General features: G+C 42.0%; 2 protein-coding genes across 4 annotated transcripts in view; one reads left to right on the forward strand and one right to left on the reverse strand.

The window, feature by feature from the left end:
• Positions 1 to 21,118, reverse strand: part of LOC133516931 (phosphatidylcholine:ceramide cholinephosphotransferase 2-like) — a 196,811-nt gene that overhangs the window by 110,506 nt on the left and 65,187 nt on the right. The gene's annotated exons all lie outside the window — the stretch shown is intronic.
• The window catches only part of LOC133516922 (spondin-1), a 47,950-nt gene that overhangs the window by 8,669 nt on the left and 18,163 nt on the right, over positions 1 to 21,118 (forward strand). For all 3 annotated transcript variants that reach the window (XM_061849968.1, XM_061849969.1, XM_061849970.1), the window contains 9 exons: positions 1,036 to 1,181; positions 2,789 to 2,912; positions 4,905 to 5,059; positions 5,564 to 5,742; positions 6,548 to 6,678; positions 8,525 to 8,744; positions 10,810 to 10,981; positions 13,295 to 13,485; positions 14,257 to 14,511. In XM_061849968.1, the coding sequence (XP_061705952.1) occupies positions 1,036 to 1,181; positions 2,789 to 2,912; positions 4,905 to 5,059; positions 5,564 to 5,742; positions 6,548 to 6,678; positions 8,525 to 8,744; positions 10,810 to 10,981; positions 13,295 to 13,485; positions 14,257 to 14,511 (1,573 nt within the window). The remainder of the gene's footprint in view (positions 1 to 1,035; positions 1,182 to 2,788; positions 2,913 to 4,904; positions 5,060 to 5,563; positions 5,743 to 6,547; positions 6,679 to 8,524; positions 8,745 to 10,809; positions 10,982 to 13,294; positions 13,486 to 14,256; positions 14,512 to 21,118) is intronic.

Consider the following 21,118-nt stretch of genomic DNA (forward strand, 5'->3'; position numbering starts at 1 on the left):
CCGGGCGGGTCGCTATTGTTAATGATAAACTCTAGCTTCCTAAATGCCCCACGCAACTAGAGATTGTATGAGGTTTACACAGGGTAACCTGAAAATACATTGACAATGTTTTTTTCATTTCTCATGCTCTGAAAGTGGGTCATTCTTGTTCTCAAAAATCTGCAGAAAATTATACGTTTCTGCTCTAGATCATTGTACTTTCTAAGTACGCTTCTTTTTTTTCTTTTTTACGATAAGATTTTAATTTTGCTTTTAAATGGATTTGTTCTACAATTTCCATTCTGATAATTAACTCCCCTAATAAATACTACTAAAGTTTATACTTAGCCGTGTTTTTTTTTTTAATGCACATGTATTTTACTTTACTTTCATCGTATTCGAAATGAAAAGTAGTGTGTTTAATGAATGAGAATGAGAAAATTATCTATTAGTGTGTACATATTTTAATTCCCGCAGGATTGTGTCAGCTAACTTATGTCTAAAAAGATCTAGTGTGTTTAACTCGGATAGAAGGTACCATTTCAGTCTCAAACTATTGGCGCTCTCACTGCGTTTGAGATGCCAAACTACATCAAAAGATTAGAAATGTCAACTTATTTTTGGGCTATTCTGTACAAATGTACGTTAATGGGACATAGAAAGAGAAACGAGTCTGTTACTTTACTGCAGTTATCCTTAGCTTAATATAGGTACCTCAAAATGCTAGTAGTGATGGACATGAAATAGCCCGTGATGCCTTTAGTCTACATTTTAAGCTTCAGAGTGTCAAATTCTCAGCTTGGAGCGTCCACTCAGGCCTTACACTAAGTGGACGCTCGAAGCGGAGCGTTCGGTGGGGTGTGCAGCGTGGCGTCGGGCTCACAAGTGATTTGAGCAGCGTGCACTAAGGCCGCTCCTATACGTTTGCATTTGTTTAACATGCACGCCGCACGCCACGTCCCGCTGCACGCCCAACTCGAGCGTCCACTCAGACCTTATTACACTTATACTGCTTCTATTTATCTCCTGAAACCTGCATATTTGGAATGTTGTCAGGGTCAGTTCCAGCTGTTCGCGGACACGTTGTCGAAGTTCGACGAGGAGTGCGTGAACTCTGTCGTCGAGGCCGACGACCTGCCCAAGACCGAGGTGCAGGTCATGTGGAAAGCCCCGCCTTCGGGTTCTGGATGTGTTCTCATCAAGTAAGTTAAAGACATTGCTACTTATTTCTTTCCTACTTCACACTGTTTCAATGTAGGAACATAAATATCTTCCTTATTATCGCGTCTCTTTGAAGCGATGATCCGCGGACCACTTGGGGTCCTTGGGAACACTTGAAGGGGTCCACGAATTTATAAATAGAACATTCCTTTGTTGACTTATTTTTAAAGGTTAAGTACGGTTTAAATTAAAGAACATAGGAAATCTTCAAACCATACCAAACTATAAAGCTGTATTGAGTTTACAAAAGCATAGCGACGTACATATATGTATAACGAAATTTTTAGACTTTGGTACATCTTTTTCATCTTGTGTGTTCTGTAAGGGTCTCCCCAAACCAGTCGACGCGGAGTCGGCTTTCGCCGAGTGTTTTACAACACACTATTCGCATTTAGCCGATCGACCGTCTCCGCGGTTGGACACCTGCGTTTAGCAGTCTCATCCTCCTTGCGGCCGTAGAGACGCCCGATCGCCTGCGACTTGCTATCGCAACAGTTGTAAAGCGACGGTCGGCTCTCCCGTGCTCCGTCCTGCCGTCGAGACGTCAGACAGCACACGTACAGCCGTTGAGTCCGACGAACAGATGTAGGACAGCGGGTGATCGGCAATCATAAATCTCATTTTTGGAGACTGGTTGTTAGTAACAACCTGAGTTTGAAATTGAACAGACCTGTAAGATTATTTTCCTTGGTAATTGTTACATATTATATAATAACCTGTGATGATGGATATTTTACGCAGACGGGCATGGAAAAAAAGGCTTACCAGCATTTTTATCGTAGCCTACTTGTTGGAAGAGCTAGAACAGCAGCAAAAGCGGAGGCGACCGTGGGTTGATTCTTTGTGGCAATATAGATTAAGTGAAGGTGAATTTAATTTACGATGTCCTCGTTTGAGACTCGATCCAAAAATGTTTTACGATTATTATGGCCGTCATCGGCTCTGTTCGGCCGTCGTCAGCTATGTTCGGCCGTCGAAGACGCTGATCGGCTTCCGCCAGCTGTGACCGGTCCTTATCGTAGGTACTCGGCCGTGATCGGAGCCGTTCAACTCTTTCCGGCACCGTACGGCGGTATAAGGAGATTTATGAATGCGAACGTGTGCGGTAGGCTGCAAACAGCGTCGTACGAATGCGAACAGCTTTACGGCAAAACGCCGTTTTCCCGTCGAAAGACGTCGTTTCGCGTGGGCCGAGCCGATTTACGACTTATTCGCTCTTATTGCGTTGACATAAAGCTTTTTCCGTACGCGATTTGCCGAAACGGCGTCGACTAGTTTGGGGAGACCCTAAGTTGAATGTGTTGTTATGTTGTAAAGGTAAAATACTAAGACAAGTATAGGTCGAGTCATTCACGAAGACGCGTGCCTTGACTCGTGTTGTCATATTGTTAAAGGTTAGATTTGACAAATCTATGCGTCATCGTGGATGACATAAACTATATAGTAGTCTTCACATTGGATGCAGAATGCAGATCCGCACGCCGCAGCGGTGTGCAGGTAGGAACGATAGGTATATACATGCATGGCGCTCCCTCGCTTACACACCGGAGCGTATTTTTGTGGTTTACATTTTGATTGTGACTTGTAGAGCGATGGTGTACGAGAACTCCAGCCGCTGGTTCGCGGAGGACGGCCAGCTGACGAAAAGAGTTTGCGAGGACACCTCCCTGACGTCTTCAGATTGCTGCGCCTGCGATGACGCTAAATACAAGGTAGGTAAAGTAATAGGTAAGGTATGAATTAAGGGTGACTCACGCTAGAACGGTCCGGGCCCGGGCCTTCGCTTCCGACACTTCTTTTTCTATGACAGATGATCGGTTATCTATAGAAAACTGAAGTATCGGCGCCCTGGCCCGGGCCCAGACCGTTGTAGCGTGAGTCATCTTTTAACTCTGACGCTTACAGAGTACTTTAAATACTTTGTATTGTTACAAAAGTGAATATTTTGACACAGAAGTCAGATTTTTTTTTATTCGTCAAGTGAAACAGGATTTTGGCACTTTTTATTATAACATTATTCAAGTCTCTCATCGCGAGCGTCATATTGGATGGAACTGCGAGTAAAAAATTGGCGCTTGATCGAAGGCGGTGACCACTACTAGCAGCTAAAAAACTACTTACATATATCTTTCGGAAAGGTAAGGTGGCGTAGCAGGTTTGAATAGAACATTGAAAAGCAATGACAAGACATGCACATTGTACATCTCGTCGACGACGAATTGGAAGCCACCCAAGCTGAAATCGGAACTGGGATGCATGATCAAACTTACGTAGACCGAAAATGTATCGAAAACAAATATTTTTCAATCGCTCGAGTTTGTCCAGTAGCTCCTAACTAAGGTCCAAAAAGCAGTACATATCAGCGTAATCTAACAAAGGAAATAGAGGTAAACAAGCTAGAGTTATTTTGGTTTGAAGAGGAAGGAAATTTTGAAGACGCCTTAGTGAGTGGAGAGACGCAAAACGTTTATTGCTAATGTCAGAAACTTGAGCTGACCAGGACAAGGTTTTATCAATGATGATACCCAGGTTCTGAACTGTAGAAGAAAAAGGAATAACTGTTCCGTCAAAAAGTACTTTGAGTACCACCATCTCCGACAATTTGGACCACAAATGACAATCGCTTGCAATTTCTTAAAGAAGATCCATCGATTCTAGAGATTGCAATCCGGTCCGGCGGATCCGGTAAAAAAAAAAACCCAAATACAGCACGCGCTGTGCGTTTTAGATGAGAAAAAAAGCGACGGATCAGAGTTATGAAGTTGAACAGAACAAAAAACGAATGAAAAAGTTTAAATTTTGTAAGATAAACATAAATTTATTATGACGATGACTGGAAACCAGTTCATCTCCTGGTACATGCTACTCTACGTCTGGCAAATTCTTTATTTGATCCATGTAACTTTTCTGAGGGAGTCCTTTTCCGCAATAGTTTTCAATCCTACACTCTATTATTTTTCTCATGAGATCTTCGTGTCGTGTTTTGTTCCCTATAATTTGACCTTTTACTTTTCTGTACATTAAAAAAAGTTTAATTTTTTAAATCATATAGTCTACTGACTTTCTCGGAAAAAAAATGAGAGCAAGATGTTATTGGAGCGCATTTAATATGATTTTGGCACAAAGTAAAATTTCTTCTTTTGTTACTACTGTGAATGGATCTCAACGTTACAAAGTAACGAAAACTTGTCCTTTCAAGGAGTTCCAATTCCCACCCATCATCAGGCTTTGGAAACTAATCAAACGTATAATTGTTAACGAAAATTTGAGCACTTGTGAATGGTTAAATATAATAAATTACCGATTTCATATTTTGTTCTCACAGCGATATTGACATTGTAACACTTTTTATTACTAAGTTCTATTTTATTATTAACTTCAAATTATAGATTTAGGAATACGTATTACGCAAAAAAACTAGAAAATATGTCATTTAATTAACTTTAATATCCCAATACCAATCCGGATCCGGTCCAGCCGGCTCCGGCAGGATTAAAAATAAATCCGGTTTGCAATCCCTAATCGATACTTATAAGTATATATTTACACTTTTTAATCAGTAAAGTCCTCAGTTTGAAGTTATTGTCCTCCGCTACCCTCTCTATGCTCGCGATTGACTATAGAGTCGTCCATGAAAAATGTAATTTATAGCTTGTGTTGTGTTTGCTAAGGCAATACATTAAAAATATCTTGTTCATCAATAGATGGTGTTCGAGGGGCTGTGGTCCGCGCAGACGCACCCGAAGGACTTCCCGACGCAGGCGCTGTGGCTCACGCATTTCTCCGACGTCATCGGCGCCACGCACCACAAGAACTTCACCTTCTGGGGCGAGGGACAGATCGCTTCCGATGGCTTCAGGTATCGTTATTGATGTTATCATGAAGAGTATTAGAACAGTTGCGTTTGCGCACTGTGTTTATATGCCTGGCCTTAAAAATTATATGATCCTCGGAAAAATGGTTTTCTCCTAACTAGGTTACACCGCTATGCCGCTACAAAACTCTACGCTGTTTTAATGGGATTGGCATTATTCAAGATCAATTAACGTACCCGCATACTTTAGATTTTTAGTGATTTACAATTTACATAAAAATAATGTATGTTTTATTGGCACTTATACAAGTTTAGATTTAAGTACAGACCGTACAGATTAGTACAATATTTATTTATAAGCATTATTTTCTGTCCTCTGTTTGGCGAAAACTGTTGTATACCTACTGTAATAGCACCTCATTCTTTTCAGATAAATAAATAAATAATTGGTAGTTATGAAAAGGCTATGTAAGGAACTATCAGATAACAGCTAACATCTGGATTCTGCTTGATTGATATATGGATTCAGCCAATCTCGGTATGTTCCAGGTCTTTAGCCGAGTGGGGCTCCGTGGGGCTGATGGAGCGCGAGCTGCGCCAGCAGGGCAAGCAGTTGCGCTCCATCGTGAAGGCGCAGGGGCTGTGGCACCCGAGGGTCAACTCCAACACGACCGCCAGCTTCGTGGTCGATAGGAAGCGGAGCTACCTCTCTCTGGCTTCTATGTTTGGTATGAAAATCCTTGACATTATGTAGGTACCACTGTTTACTAGTAAAAACGAATATTCAAATACTAAACTGGCCGTGAATTCGTTCGATTAGAAAGTCGTTATTTTTACTTCCCACCCTTGGAGTACTCTCGAATTGCGCTCTTTTAGGGGATGAATTCCTAGTTAAATAGTATCCCATGTCGTTTCTAGGCTATAAACTAACTGCACGCGGTCGAATGCTGATAGCGACCCTGCGGCACCCAATCTAAGGCGGAGCCGGCATTCGTTGGTGGTTTTAGACGGTAGTCCTTTACTGGTTAGTCCGTCATCGCCCCTAGTTTCCCCCGGACTAGGTGGCATGCGTAAAAGCATTTCCCCAACGTTAAAAAAAAAAGCAATGCCTAACTGTATCTCACAGTATTGGCGTAATATAAGTAGTATGAGTCGCTTACGTACCGTTTAATTTAATGCTGAATTTCTTTGTTAACGAATATAGTAAAAGCTACTAAAAAAACTGTATAACCCTCCTTTTACCACGGACCGTAAAAGAAGGGTTATAAAGTTTTTTTTTAAGAACGCTAGCGACTTTAAGATGATACTTGATGATATAAAGAAAAGTCAAAAGAGTAAGAGATTTGAAAAGTGAATAAAATAGTGCAAATGTCGATTATGTAACGGTTGTACGAGCATGTAGTATACATGTTAATATTCGTTGAGATTGTTTTTTGGCAAGAGAGTATACCACTGGGACTATCAATCTGCTAATACCTAGAAAATATTGTCAATTATACATGAAATAAGTGTAAGTAATGTTTTTGTTGAAAGGTCCCTCTCCTGACTGGGTGGTGGGAGTGAGCGGTCTGAGCTTGTGCCTGAAAGACTGCACCTGGGAGGAGTCTAAAGTCATCGACCTTTTTCCGTACGATGCGGGCACTGATAACGGCATAACGTATATGGTAAGTAGACATTAGCGGGTACAGTTCAAATTCAAAATGTATTTGGTTCAGCTTGCAAACAATTTTGAATACTTTACAATTCCAGATTATTCAGAATCTTGAACATTTCAAAATGTAGTTTCCTTTAAGGGCTAAAGTTAGGTGTGACGAAGAGCGAAGCGAGGAGGAGCGGTTAGGCTCAACTGTGAATAAAATACGCACGAGCCAAACGAGCGAAGCGGCGAGTGCCAGGACTTTCATTATAAAAGTTCTTATTAAAGTTTTAATCAAATGGGTAGAACTCAGATGAGTTTGTGGTTAGGTTTCTATGATGATAATAGGTGTAACAAGCGTACGTATTCTAATTTTTATTACTGTTGATTAGTAGGTATGTATTATGAAATTATATTTATGCATTATAATCTTATGTGTTTCAACTATTATCGGAAAAATTCTTTCCGATAATAGTTGTCCGTTTCGCTACCGTCACACGGGTGTAAGGTGAAAAATTTATTCACTATTCATTATTTTTTTTATTATACAATAGTTCTTGTAGTAACGAAACGGTCAAGCCACATATTTTGACTAAGGTGTAGAGTTTGTGAAGTTAGGGCTTGTAGAGTTAGAAGCTTGGCTCTACAAGAAATCTGATAACTTTTTGACAGTGCGAGCCATATGGTTTCGTCTTGGCAACATTTTACATGATAATGTTTTTAATAGGATTTCACTTCTTTTTGTAAGTTGCTTATGACAATCTTCCATCCCTTAATTTAAAGGCTTCGGGGTAATTTATTATTCAAAATCCTAAAATACGTATCAGAGGCATCTTTTATAGGTACAATCTGTTTTTTTACTGATTCCCCATACAATCTTCAACCCCTTTTTCCCCCTTACGCCCTTTTCCTCCCCCTTTTCACACTCACAGGGTGATTTTGGGGTTGAAAACTATTTTATATCCTTCCCCGTATCGAAAACTACCTACATACCAAATTTCAACTAAATCGGTTCAGCGGTTATTGATTCCCCTTACAAAGTTACACCCCCCCTTTCACCCACTTAGGAGCTAAAAAATTCATATTTTTGAATTTTTCTGTTGTTTGTGTACCTATCCTATATACCAAACTTCACCTTCCTAGGACTTCAGGAAGTAGGTACCCTAAGGGTTTTGATGATCATCAGTGAGTGAGTGAGTCAGTGACGAAATGGTTTTTTTTTAGATATGAATAAAATTAAATGTGTATGATTAATAAGTCTACTATTGACATCATATCCCGAGAATTTTGTTTATCTGGTATAATCCAAACCCAAGTTATGAGAGTTCAAAGTAACGATGAAGCGCTTCGAGAAAAGGTAGGTGGTGCCCTTGCGCTTCGCTTTGCTCGTCTTGGCGGGGGCACTGCCGTGCCTCCAGATCTAAAACCAAGGGATTCCCGTGGTCGATACCGTACTCGAGCGCATAATATCATTCAGGTCACTCAAGGCAAGCATAGAGGCGAGGGCCAGATAAAAGGGCCCTCTGAAATAGGAGCCCGCTCACCGTCAGCTCGTCAGAAGCTGCCCTCTTGGACTTATTATTATTATTATTGATCAGTTACCCTAGTTCCTAGTAGTTAGTATTCCAAGGTGCCTAGCCAAGGTGACAATCGCTCGCGCTACGATAAGTTATAAAATTAAGCCTTACACTCACATACTTATTAATGAAACCGTGCCTGACGGGCCAAACTGCCAACATATTGCGAGACCAGGGCAGTGGACAAGCACCCAGCATTCAATTCTGTACTTGATGACACGCTTGCATCAAAATTTAATTTTCCTCACCATCATGAAATATCCTTGTACGAGTCGCTAAGGTAAATTTATTTCCAAGTCGCCGAACGCCGAGACCCGTCCCAAAGAGCGCATGTACCGCATCACCCCCATGTACCCCGAGGATCCGCGCGCGCCGTTCTACAACCCGGGCGGGAGTATTGCTCCTATGGCGCGCCTCTACCTCACGAGAGAGAAGCTCATACCTCGCAGCTGCGACGAGGAGGTGCTGCAGACCCTCGTGGCTGAGGAGGCGGATGACACGCAGTCCGCTAACAAACGTAAGTTGCTAGCATTATATATTTACATTAAAGGAAATAGATTTTAGATTGGAAATCGGGAAACACCTGTCCGATCGTTCTAACTGAGCTACCGAAGCTTGCCGGGTCCGTGCAATTTATTTCATCACTTCTTCTATTGTTTACACGCCTTAGTGTGAGGCCTGCGTGGACGCTCGAGTTGGGCGTGCAGCGGGGCGGGGCGTGCGGCGTGCATGCTAAGCAAATGCAAGCGTATAGGAGCAGCCTTAGTGCACGCTGCTCAAATCACTTGTGAGCCCGACGTCCTTACACTTAGAGTGACGCATAGTAAAATCTTACATAAGAGTATCTACCATACCTTAAAGAAGTACAAATGTTGTTTATTTACTTGAAAGTCAAACGATAGGTGAGGCGGGTTGACAAAAGCATTTTAACTTACGACTTGTAAAGAAATCTTTTTGTGTTTTGTATTACATGTCCTTTTATGTTAATATTTAAACATATAGAGGATTTTTATTTTAAAGCTTATTATTTGTAATATTGTTAACATTATTGCGCCTCGATAATTAAATGAAATCATATTAAATTAAAATATTAGAGTATTAACATTATCAACATTTAACATAAATTACAAGCCTTATGGAGCTTACTGTGGGACTTAGTCAATTTGTGTAAGAATGTCTAAATATATATTTATTTATTTAAATCAGAAAAAATATACAAGATGTATGCATAGTAGGCCTATTAGAACAGGGTCACAAATTTTATTATTTTTAATGCTGCTAACAGGAACTTTAAAAAGTTATTTATTATATACTAGCTTTAGCCCGCGGCTTCGCCCCCGTAAAGCAAAAAAAAAAGGCTCTCAGTTTGACTCGTATGTTTGTATGAACGTATGTAGGTATGTATGTTTGTTATTATTAGATTTAGAATCATGTTTTGAAAAATGCATGAAGTATTTCACAACTTTATACTTGTTAAATTACTTCCTTATGAACAACATTTTTAGCCATGTTTGAATGTGGTAGCAATAGAACCAAAATTTTGGTGAACTTACACGGGAGCACGCCGCATAGAACTGACCGCGGGAGAAACAGTCCTGTCGTAGTATCTATTAGGATAACGCGGGCCTCGTTCCATACCTCAAAAGCTAAAAAAGAACCCTTATAGGATCACGTGTGGCTGTCTGTCAATCCATCTGTTACAACCGATTTGCTCCGAAACTATAGGTACTGTACCGATTGAATTGCAATTTGGCAAAAATACTTTCAACATTTTTCATGTCCACAATATTACATTTTAAAATTATTCAATGCCATTCTCGTAAATAACGTCCCAAATAACCATAAAACGACACCCATATTGATATATAGTCATTTCAACCCCATCGCACCCCAACAGATTTGTATTTGACGTCCATCTCGTTAGATTTTACAATCGTTGTTATTTTCGTAATCAGCGACCCGATAAACCATAGAAATGTTGATTTTTAGACTTAGTCACCATATTTCCACCTTTTAGAGGTTGAATTCTCAAAAAACCTGAAACACGTGTTTACTCATTTATTATCGTTAGGAATACTCTTGTAAAGTTTCGAATAAAATAGTCTAACTAATCTTGTTTCCCCATATAAAGTTTGAACCCCCATTTCACCCCTTTAGGGGGTGAATTTTGAATAATCCTTTCTTAGTGCACCCCTAGACCTTGTAAAGAACCTACGTGCCAAATTTGGGATCTCTAGAACCAGCGGTTTAGGCTGTGCGTTGTTATGTCAGTCAGTTAGTCAGTCAGTCAGTTTCTTCTTTTATTTATATATTTAGATTGGAAACCTGTCAATCTCTCTCTCCTCTAAATGCAGAGCTTTTAATGAACTATTTTACCTTTATTTTCTTTTTTCTCTGTGTTATAAAATATACTCAAATTTTTAATAGAAAAAACCTGATCACGGTATTGACTTCCATTTTTACATCGGTTCAAACTTTAAAAACGCGATTACTTAAAAAAATTAAATGTTAATATAGAGACTAGCTGACTAGACATGTTCTTTTCGTGTACCCTTCAAATGTAACTATGGTATGGTTCGCAGCGGAGTGCGCGGTGTCGGAGTGGGGCCCGTGGTCGGCGTGCTCCGTGACCTGCGGCAAAGGCCTACGCATGCGGACCCGCACCTACCTCATGCCACAGAAGGCACAGATGTTCGTCTGCGAGCGCCAGCTGGTGTCCAAGGAGATGTGCGTGGCCGCGCGCCCCGAGTGCGAGTGAGTATGTAGCAAGCTGTAGTAAGGGTCCGGACAAACTGTGCCACACCACACGCCACAGAAAGCTTTGCGTGCTACATCTGTCAAGATCGATAAATCATTACCATAACGTTTGAGCATCACCTTAACTGATATTTTCCTTGAATTAAAATTCCATTTTGCTACTACTAATGTAATTTTAGCTTTACATTTCACCCCAGTGTGATCTCAATTTGACAATCTCATAATATCAGAATCTCATTTTGTGATCTAATAATATAATTATGTTGGTGTGCGAAAATTTAATAATATTGTAGCATTATTATGTATTAAGTATATACAGGGATCGGAAACCGGTATTTTTTGTATGGGAACGAAAACGGTATTTTTTCGTTCTTTGTTAATTATTTCATTTCTAATTGGGCAATCTAATAATACGAAGTCGTTATCTAAAAACACAACCGAGTCCTATATTTGGAGTATAAAATAAACCGAAATATATGTTTATTTCAGAGTTTTTCTAAAAAACCGGTTCCGATCCCTGAGTATATATTATTCGATTATCTATTTATTTAAATAACTAATTCAGAAAAAATAGTTACTGCCTCGTAATATAAATAAATAAAAAGTATCTTTACTAACATGAATTACAAAAGTGCGTACTTATGATTTTTGTGTCAGTTTTGCACTACGATGTGTAAGAAATAAAAACACAAGTACTCAGTTGTGTTTATGATACTGATCTATCTAGAAGCTGAAAGAGTACGTAAGAGTACGTGCGCTTGCATCGCGCAGCGCGGTACGCTCCTAGCAATAGCAACCACACTTCTTGAACTTGTTTTGCATGTTTTTGTTCTACCTGACACACACCACTTTTATTAGAGATTGTATTTCTACTACTTACTAGCGCGGCACCATTATTTATGTATTTACTATTTTTGCTCTCTAATTTAATTTGTAATTGATTGTTGTGTTTTTTCTCATATAAGTGAATAATCGTTATTCTTTTGAGAAATAAAAATCTTTAAACAGAAAAAGCACAATTGGGTACGTGTGTCTTTTTTGCTTTGTTAAAGTAATCAAATTATGATTTCCCTCGTTAAAGGATTCCATAAATATTAAATGATGAAAATTATTCATTCAAAGAAAACAAATGAGATACTTTTAGAGATTTTTGAGAATGTAACACAAAAATAAAATCAACCACAGTAAGATTGCACTAAGTACAACTTATGAAATTATGAAATGGTGGAAATTGGAGGAGTTACGAGGAACAACTAAATCGTTATACTCGTACAGTCACGTCAAAATATATATACAGACAAAGTGTCAAAAATATGTATTCACGACCTTATATCCCATCTATTAAGGTTGTATATACATATTTTTGGCACTTTGCCCGTATCGATATTTTCAGATGTGACCGTATGTTATTACATTACATTTCGGAAGACAAAAAGGTTCCTCTCTTTATAACAAAATTAACTAGTAACGTGGGCTTATGGCACATTGTCAGGGTGCGTGCCCTAAATATACCAATTAAAATAAAAGTACATACGAGGAACTACGTAAAAAATGCAAGAATTTTACCACCCCAAAATAAATCTAGCAGTGCACAAAGCGAGATTATGGACAGGAAGCAAGAAGAAGGAGAAACGATAAAAGAATACCTGTTGGCTGTTCGCAAACTGGCTAACGACTGCGATTTCAAGGATGTAAATGAACACTTAGAGGAAACATTGTTGAATGGCATCCACAATGAGACAATTAGGTTTTGACAATGAGGTTTTTAATGGTCACCGTTTCAGATATAACCACAATAAATAAAAGTGACAGAAATAAGGTTTTCCCACAAATAAACATAGAAAACTAAAATTTTGTTAAAGTTGGACCCGGGTACGTCCTTAAACTGAGTCCAAAAGAGAGGTATGGGCATTGTGAATGTCACCTCGCTTTGTGTGGTAGGGCACAGTAGCCTATGTACGCCTGCAACTCCGGAGGAGTTACATGCGCGTTGCCGACCCTAACACTCCGCACCTTACCGAAATGGCGTGTTATCCTAGTAGTCTCTAATTCGTGACCTGTTAGAGAAAAAGAAATAACTGCTAGATAGAAAAATAACATTTTTCTTCCTTATTTAAAGGGTTTCAATAACTCAATTCGCAAAAATGGACACTTATGGTTTTCTACTTAAGGCGGCAGCGTTAGTTAGTGGGTTCTAGGTCATGGGTTACATGGTTGTAAAACCATGTTCAAATATACCAGAAGGACTCGTAAAATGGTTGATATACTCGTATACTTAATGTAAATAAATCAATTGGGTTATTTTTCCAGCGGCGACAAGGATGTCACAACGGACGAGCTTGACTTGGTCGCTCCAGTGGAAGAACTGGGGGGGATCTGTCAGACCTCGGAGTGGGGCGTGTGGAGCGAGTGCTCGGTCACTTGCGGAGTCGGGTTCGAGACCCGGCGGAGGCACTTTACCAATCCTATGGGGCTTAAGAAGTGCCCGCTTGTTCAAATAGGTGAATATGTAAATAAATAATTATTTATATGCGCGTTTTCCAAAATAATACCAAACAGACTTCATTACTCTATAACACATAGTGGCCAAAATAGGCCAAAATCCTATATGTGCCAAATTTAGCAAGAATCTAGTGTCCAATAAGCGATATCATATCACCCCAAACAGGTACCTTAATAAAACTTAACTTTAAAAACACGTTCTAATAAAGGAAGCGTCTATTACAACGATAGTATAGGTGCTGCCTTTTGGTGGCGTTTTTAAAGTTAATCCGGCATTCAACCACGGTGGACATAAGAAGATATATGACGGGACGAGCCGGAGAAATGCGCTTAACAATGCACTGAATCGGGAGGATCCATTCATGAAGATTATACATTAAATATTAAAAGGCTGTATATTGAATATATTAAAACGGGTCACTCTGGAAAACTGTGTTGGGTACTACGTCGGTAGACAGTGAAGACGAACCATTAGCGAAAGTCGTAGTGTGCAACCCATTATTTGACAATAATGCCGTAAACGAGGGTAGTTTCTCGCCTCCCCTACCGCCATCGGTGCCCGCGCCGAGTCATCGGGCGCGGAGGGCTGCGGCCCGCAGTCTGCGCCGGTCCATCAATGCAAGCTCCTGACGACACTCTTCAGTACGGAGTGAAACATGTAGAGTGTTTTCGACTTAAAATACGTGAGTGACCCGTTTTAATATATTTAACATGTCTGTGTCTCACGGAAGTTTTGTTATAACGGCTGTAATCACACCTATTTTCCGCAGAGGAGAACCGCAAGTGTATGCAGCCCGAGTGCACAGAACGCGACACAGAGATCTCGGACCCCGCGTGTCCAACAACGGAGTGGTCGGGCTGGTCGCCGTGCTCGGCGTCGTGCGGCACCGGTGTGTCGTTCCGGACCCGTCTCTTGCTCGTGCCGGGGGAAAGGCAGAGGGAGTGCGCAGCGAGGGTGGAGCTGATGAAACAGCGGCGTTGCCAGGAGCGCGAGTCTTGCGCTATTGATATGATGACTGCTAAACGTGAGTGATACACATTGTACGCTGCTAGTCTAGTTGAAGTTCTGATGCTGCCGGCACCAGTAGCAGGTCAAAGGAGCAGAGGGAGTGCGCGGCGAGGGTGGAGCTGATGAAACAGCGGCGCTGCCAGGAGCGCGAGTCTTGCGCTATTGATATGATGACTGCTAACCGTGAGTGATACACATTGTAGGCTGCTAGTCTAGTTGAAGTTCTGATGCTGCCGGCAAAGGAGCAGAGGGAGTGCGCGGCGAGGGTGGAGCTGATGATGTAGAGGCGCTGCGAGAATGCGGAGCGGAAGTCTTGCGCTATGGACTTGATTACCGCTAAACGTAAGTATAAAAGTCCTCTACAGTAGGTACATGTACAGTGGTTATTTTGATATTTAAATCCGTAACTGAAAGTCAATGTGATAAATACACCTCTGAATCGACTCCTCCTCCCCCTTAAAATACACATTATGAGATGATTATGAGTGTTAATTCCATTTTGTTTAAGCTAGGTTGCTGCTCGATTCCGTCTTATCGTAGCGATATTTATATCAAAGACGGCTGTTGCTTCGTGAAACTTTATATTTGGATTGCAATTTCTCTGATAACTTACTGTTCCTTGCCGCAATACTGTTCCGATTAGAAGGTTCAATACGTCACTTATTTATCACATATATCATAGAACATGGTACTCGTCAACGCTGCAGCTTAACGGTGCAGCAGAAACGCTGCTGCATTCGACATCCGAATATAATCTTAAGCGGGTATTAAGAAAGACGACGAATCACATTAATCAGTCCGCTTTCATGCCTCAGCTAGGACAACGTCACCTGTTTCACCACCATGCCGCCAAGGCTAGGAAGTGTCTCTCGCGCAAACTATTCAGTTTAGAAAAAAATGATATTAGAAACCTAAATATCATTTTTGAAGACCTACCCCACACGTATGGGTTTAAATAAATAAATAAATAAATAAATAAATATTATACGACATTATTACACAAATTGACTAAGTCCCACAGTAAGCTCAATAAGGCTTGTGTTGAGGGTACTTAGACAACGATATATATGTTACTGTAAAAGCCCGAAGTGCGGTAAAACCTAGGATATACCGGTAAGACCTAGGTTTTACCGATGCCGATCGGTAAAACCCCGAAATGTGAAATAATTATTGTTCACTTCGGGCTTTTACCGACATGGATTTGGTAAATCCTAGGTCTTACCACGGCGACCGGTAAAGGTTGAATCATGCACTGGTTTTTGACAGTATTAGATGAAAATCTTGTATCAGTGTAAGGGGCGTTACATGTAGCGCCATTTAGAGTGATGTTTCGTATTGTTTCGGCTATTTTACTAGTCATATAGATCTAGGTCTTTCGGTTTTGCTGAAGGTGAGAGTGAACTCTACTCACTGCAAATTCGAACGCCATGAGCAGGTATGTAGAAGTCCTGAGAGCAGAGCAATGTACATTGTGTCGTGTGTCACATACCCTCTGTAAGCAATATGCCCAGTTGGTGGGAATTTTCGGACTGTAGCTAGCCGCTGTAATGGGTAACAGAAACGCGTTCCGTATGTGCTTCGCTTTCCAGATGACTAGGGTGCACTGCAGAATGCAGATTATCGTATTGCGAACGATTGCCATCTTAACTAGGTACCAAGGTTTAGGTATAGTTTACAGTAAAAATAAATTAGGTATCTATTAATAGTTCTCGCTAGTTGAAGCGATCAAATGACACCCAGACGCTTTCAATTAAATCAATCAATCTTGAGGATGCTGTTGCGGCTGCCGAAGCACTGCAGCGCGTCCGGCATGTTCGCTGAGGCGCGAGTTTGTTTTTTTGACGCAGGAGTAAATGCATTTACACATCTCACCCCGGGCTGGGGAAGCCCATTTAGGGGTGGTATGTGGGACTCGCTCCCCCCGTTACTCCCTCTGTTAGCCAGAGGAAGGGGAGGAGAATACCCACTAACATCCCCTGCGGTGTCATCCTCTTTGCCTATAGGGAGCGTCATGGGATCGCTTGCGGCATTCTATCCGCGACGCCCCTCGGCAGCCCGACCAACCTGTGTTGGACACCCGTGCCACTGAGGACGAGCACCAGGACGCTTGGCTCTCCTCCCACACGTGCAGAGCCGTTCCTTGTGGGCCCCCCAATCCACTGGCTCTACGAAGGGGAGGAACTAGCTGTTGGCTAGGGCACATTGCCTACTTAGGGAGGAGACCCTCCCTCTCCGCCTATGCCGGAGCGGTAGCGCATCTGCACTATCTTCGCGCAACCGCTCCGCTGCTTCCTTTAGGGAAATCACGGTTTCGCAAAAGACCTCAACTTCCTTCCATGCCCTCTTGCTGCGCAACATGGGCGACACGACGTCGTGCAGCGAGAGGTCCCCACTCGTGATTTCCGCTGCCACCACCATGTTTTGGCGTACCACAGCCCATCGCCTGCACGATTCAAGTGTGTGCTGGGCCGTGTCATTGTTACCTGCGTCAATCTGTAGCTGGGCGCCCCGTGTTCTCTATGGAGCCACTGGTTGAATGACTGGAGGAGAGCCTCTATACTGCGGACTCTATAGGAGGAATCCTCCTGGTCGCTCTTCCAGCGGTCCCAGTCTCTTGACAGCCTGTCGTTGCTCTCTCTTCGCCTCCTCTGGGTCGAGGCGTTCTCCACGCGCTCTGGCCTCTGCTCTCATACGGTAATTTCCAGCTATCATTTTAGCTTCCAGCTACCAGGGTGGAGTGCCTGCCAGGGCTCATGCCACCGCGAAATACACCGTATGGTATGCCTTTATTATGCGCAAGGCTACCACCCTCAGCAGACGCCTTAGGAGAGGCTTGGCTTTAGCCAAGAGCCTGTCTGCCGAAATTCGTGCCCCGTATAAGGCCATGCTCCGAACAACGCCCACGTACAGGCACCGACAAGGGGCTATCGGCCCGCCCACGTTTGGTAATAGCCGGCTAAGGGCTGAGGTAGCACTCATGATTCGGGGCGCTAACCTGAGGAAATACTGTTCAAAATTCCACCTCCGGTCAAGAACAAGACCCAGGTACTTCATGTGTGAATTGACCGGAACCCTCTCACCTGCAACAGCTATAGTTAATTCCTCAGGTAGCGCCCTTCCAGGTCCCCCGAAGACAATTGCTTCAGTCTTCGAGAGGGACACATTCAATCCTAGGCGTTCGATGCGACCCACTGACATCTCTGTCGCTACCGCCGCTCTGAAAAAGTTATCGTCCATGTACCTTCCCCGCACAGCCACCATGGTGTCGTCAGCATAGCAGATGGTGATCATGCAGGGAAGCTGGGCCTCCCCTTATGGCCCAGTCATACCATATATTCCACATCAGGAGGGTGTTCTCCCTGTCCCACCTTCCGTACTCCAGAGAGAGCCGCCGCGGCTTGTTGTTGAAAAATTGTAACTAAACCTACAGCAAAACCAGAATATTAACGGTCAGCACTATGACTATTTTTATGAAATACGAGTGTTAAATATATTATCAGTGGGAGCAGGACAGCAATAAACAGTGTAACGATGCACGTTATTCTAATCAAAGTAAGATTAGGTTATACTGTGCGCGACTGTACAATCGCGAGAATAGTTTCAGCGTAGCAACAACGTTAGCAGTTTTGATCGCGCGGTACGTTCAAAGTACTCTGGCGCTGATAGTCCGGTCCTGTGCGGTCGCGTTCATGAGATTCGCGCCGTGACATCACACGCGACGCGTCGGATAGGTCAAGTGTCTCCTTTTCTTACAGAATAAACTGAATAAAATGTTAGGTATAAAAGTAAATAGTTTAGCACAACCTTTAATATGTAGAAAAGGACGTATTTAAGTTTTGTCTCGTACCCTAAGTATAAATAAAAAAAAAACGTTTATTTCAGATCACTGATCCATAACGACTATTAGTATAAACTTAAAACTATGCTAATTAGGTACTAAGAGAAAAACAAAAATAAGAACTTATAACTAAACACTAAGATGTGTGGAGAGTAGGGGCGCAGGTTGCCATACTCTATTTCGCTCTCCCAATTGCCACCTCCACCCAAAACTTTATAACGGGGCACTCGAGGCGCTCGGCCAACACCTTGAGTAGACTGTTGCTGCTGCCGCGCACCCGTCGCAGCATGGAGGCGATTCTTTTCCACCTAATGGCAAAAAAGTCATCTACTCGCTCCTCAGCGAACATGACGGACGCACTGCAGTGCTTCGGCAGCCGCAACAGCATCCTCAATATGTTATTATATTGAACGCGCAATGCGTTATAGGCTCGTTGTGTAAACTTCACCCACAGGCTGCACGTGTAGAAAGTCTGACAGTAAGCTCTAAAGAGCGTCAATTTAACTGATGTATTACACCGTGGGAACCTGCCGGCAAGCATATTGCCTCTCACTGCTGTCGCTCTTTTTTCCCCAGGTCGTCATTCAATTCAGTTGTAAGCTATGCCCCAGATACTTAAAGCGATCTACAACTTTGAGGGGTACGCCACACAACATGATCCTCGGCTCCGTAGACAGGTTATATTTACGAGCTTTGAATATAACAAACTGACTTTGGGCCGTGTTGTATTTTAGACCATGTTGCCCGGCGCATTCCTCACAAATATTGATGAGCTGTCGTACCGCGTCAGCCCAAGGCCTCAGCAACGCCATGTCGTCAGCGTAACTTATATTGTTAAAACACACATCACCTGTATGGCAACCGACATGTGCCCTGCTGAGTGCCTCGATCAACTCGTTTACGTAGACGTTGAAAAGGAGAAGGGATGTTAGCCCTCCCTGTCTCGCTCCACTTTGTAGTTTGTATTCGTCAGACTCCTCTCCCGCCCATCTCACTCGGTTGACCTGGCTGCTGTACCAAAGTTTAAGCAACGCGACATATTCAATGGAATCTCCCGTTTTTGTAAGCTTGTACTATAGCTTGTCTTACACAACCAGGTCAAACGCCTTTGACAAGTCCAGAAAGCACGCATAGATCGGCGTGTTCCTGTCCTTGTAGTACCTGACAGCTTGCTTAAGACACAAAATCGCATTTTCGGTCGACAGCAGTCTTAAAGAATAGAGCTGTAAGATTCCGGTTCATTTAACCCTTTAGCGGCGCGGTTCCTTTGTTCCGATCGGCCGTACTAATAGTTCCTAGGGACGCGGAGGCCTCCTTTCGCATCCACATCAGCTGTCCACGGCGCTTAAAGACGTTCCTGGCTAACCAGGAACGGCCCTCGGTACGACCAACTAGCATGACAGCAACATACCACGGAACCAGACAGGCTTATTTCTCTCCCTTACGAACCACTACCATAACCCACGTTTGGCAAAAGGTTTTTTACTTATAACAAAATTATTTAATTGAAAGCATCTGGGTGTCATTTGATCACCCATCCATAGTCGCTTCAACAGGCGGGAACTATTAATAGATACCTAATTTGTTTTTACTGTAAACTATACCTAAACCTTGGTACCTAGTCAAGATGCCAATCGTTCGCGATATGCACCCTAGTCATCTGGAAAACGAACCACATACGGAACGCGTTTCTGTTACCCATTACAGCGGCTAGCTACAGCCCGAAAATTCCCGCCAACTGGGCATATTGCTTACAAAGGATATGTGACATACATTACTCTACTCTCAGGACTTCTACATCCCTACTCACCCCGTTCGAATTTGCAAGGAGTAGAGTTCACTCTCATCTTCAGCAAAACCGAAAGACCTAGATCTATATGACTAGTAAAATAGCCGAAACAATACGAAACATCACTCTAAATGGCGCTACATGTAACGCCCCTTACACTGATACAAGATTTTCATCTAATACTGTCAAAAACCAGTGCATGATTCAACCTTTACCGGTCGCCGTGGTAAGACCTAGGATTTACCAAATCCATGTCGGTAAAAGCCCGAAGTGAACAATAATTATTTCACATTTCGGGGTTTTACCGATCGGCATCGGTAAAACCTAGGTCTTACCGGTATATCCTAGGTTTTACCGCACTTCGGGCTTTTACAGTAACATATATAATAAAATGATGAAAAAAAAATTTTTTTTAATTTTTATGACGTATTAAAAAAAAACTACTTACTAGATCTCGTTCGAACCAATTTTCGGTGGACGTTTGCATGCAATGTATATCATAAATTTTTTTTAGATTTTTCATTCCGTTATTTTAGAAGTTACGGGGGGGGGGGGGGGACACCTCTCGCGCAAACTATTCAGTTTAGAAAAAAATTATATTAGAAACCTCAATATCATTTTTAAAGACCTATGCATATACCCCACACGTATGGGTTTGATGAAAAAAGATTTTTTGAGTTTCAGTTCTAAGTATGGGGAACCCCCAAAATTTATTGTTTTTTTTCTATTTTTGTGTAAACATCATAATGCGGTTCATAGAATACATCTACTTACCAAGTTTGAACAGTATAGCTTTTATAGTTTCGGAAAAAAGTGGCTGTGACAGAATCGGACAGACAGACGGACATGACGAATCTATAAGGGTTCCGTTTTTTGCCATTTGGCTACGGAACCCTAACTAGGTTATAGATTTTCCTTTGTTTCAAAATTTGCAGTACAAAAAATATTTTTCCTTTTTATTTTTATATAAGTGGAAACCGTGGAAACCGTTTTCTC

The sequence above is a fragment of the Cydia pomonella genome, chromosome 4 (genome assembly GCF_033807575.1).
Source record: "Cydia pomonella isolate Wapato2018A chromosome 4, ilCydPomo1, whole genome shotgun sequence".
NCBI classification, from domain to species: domain Eukaryota; kingdom Metazoa; phylum Arthropoda; class Insecta; order Lepidoptera; family Tortricidae; genus Cydia; species Cydia pomonella.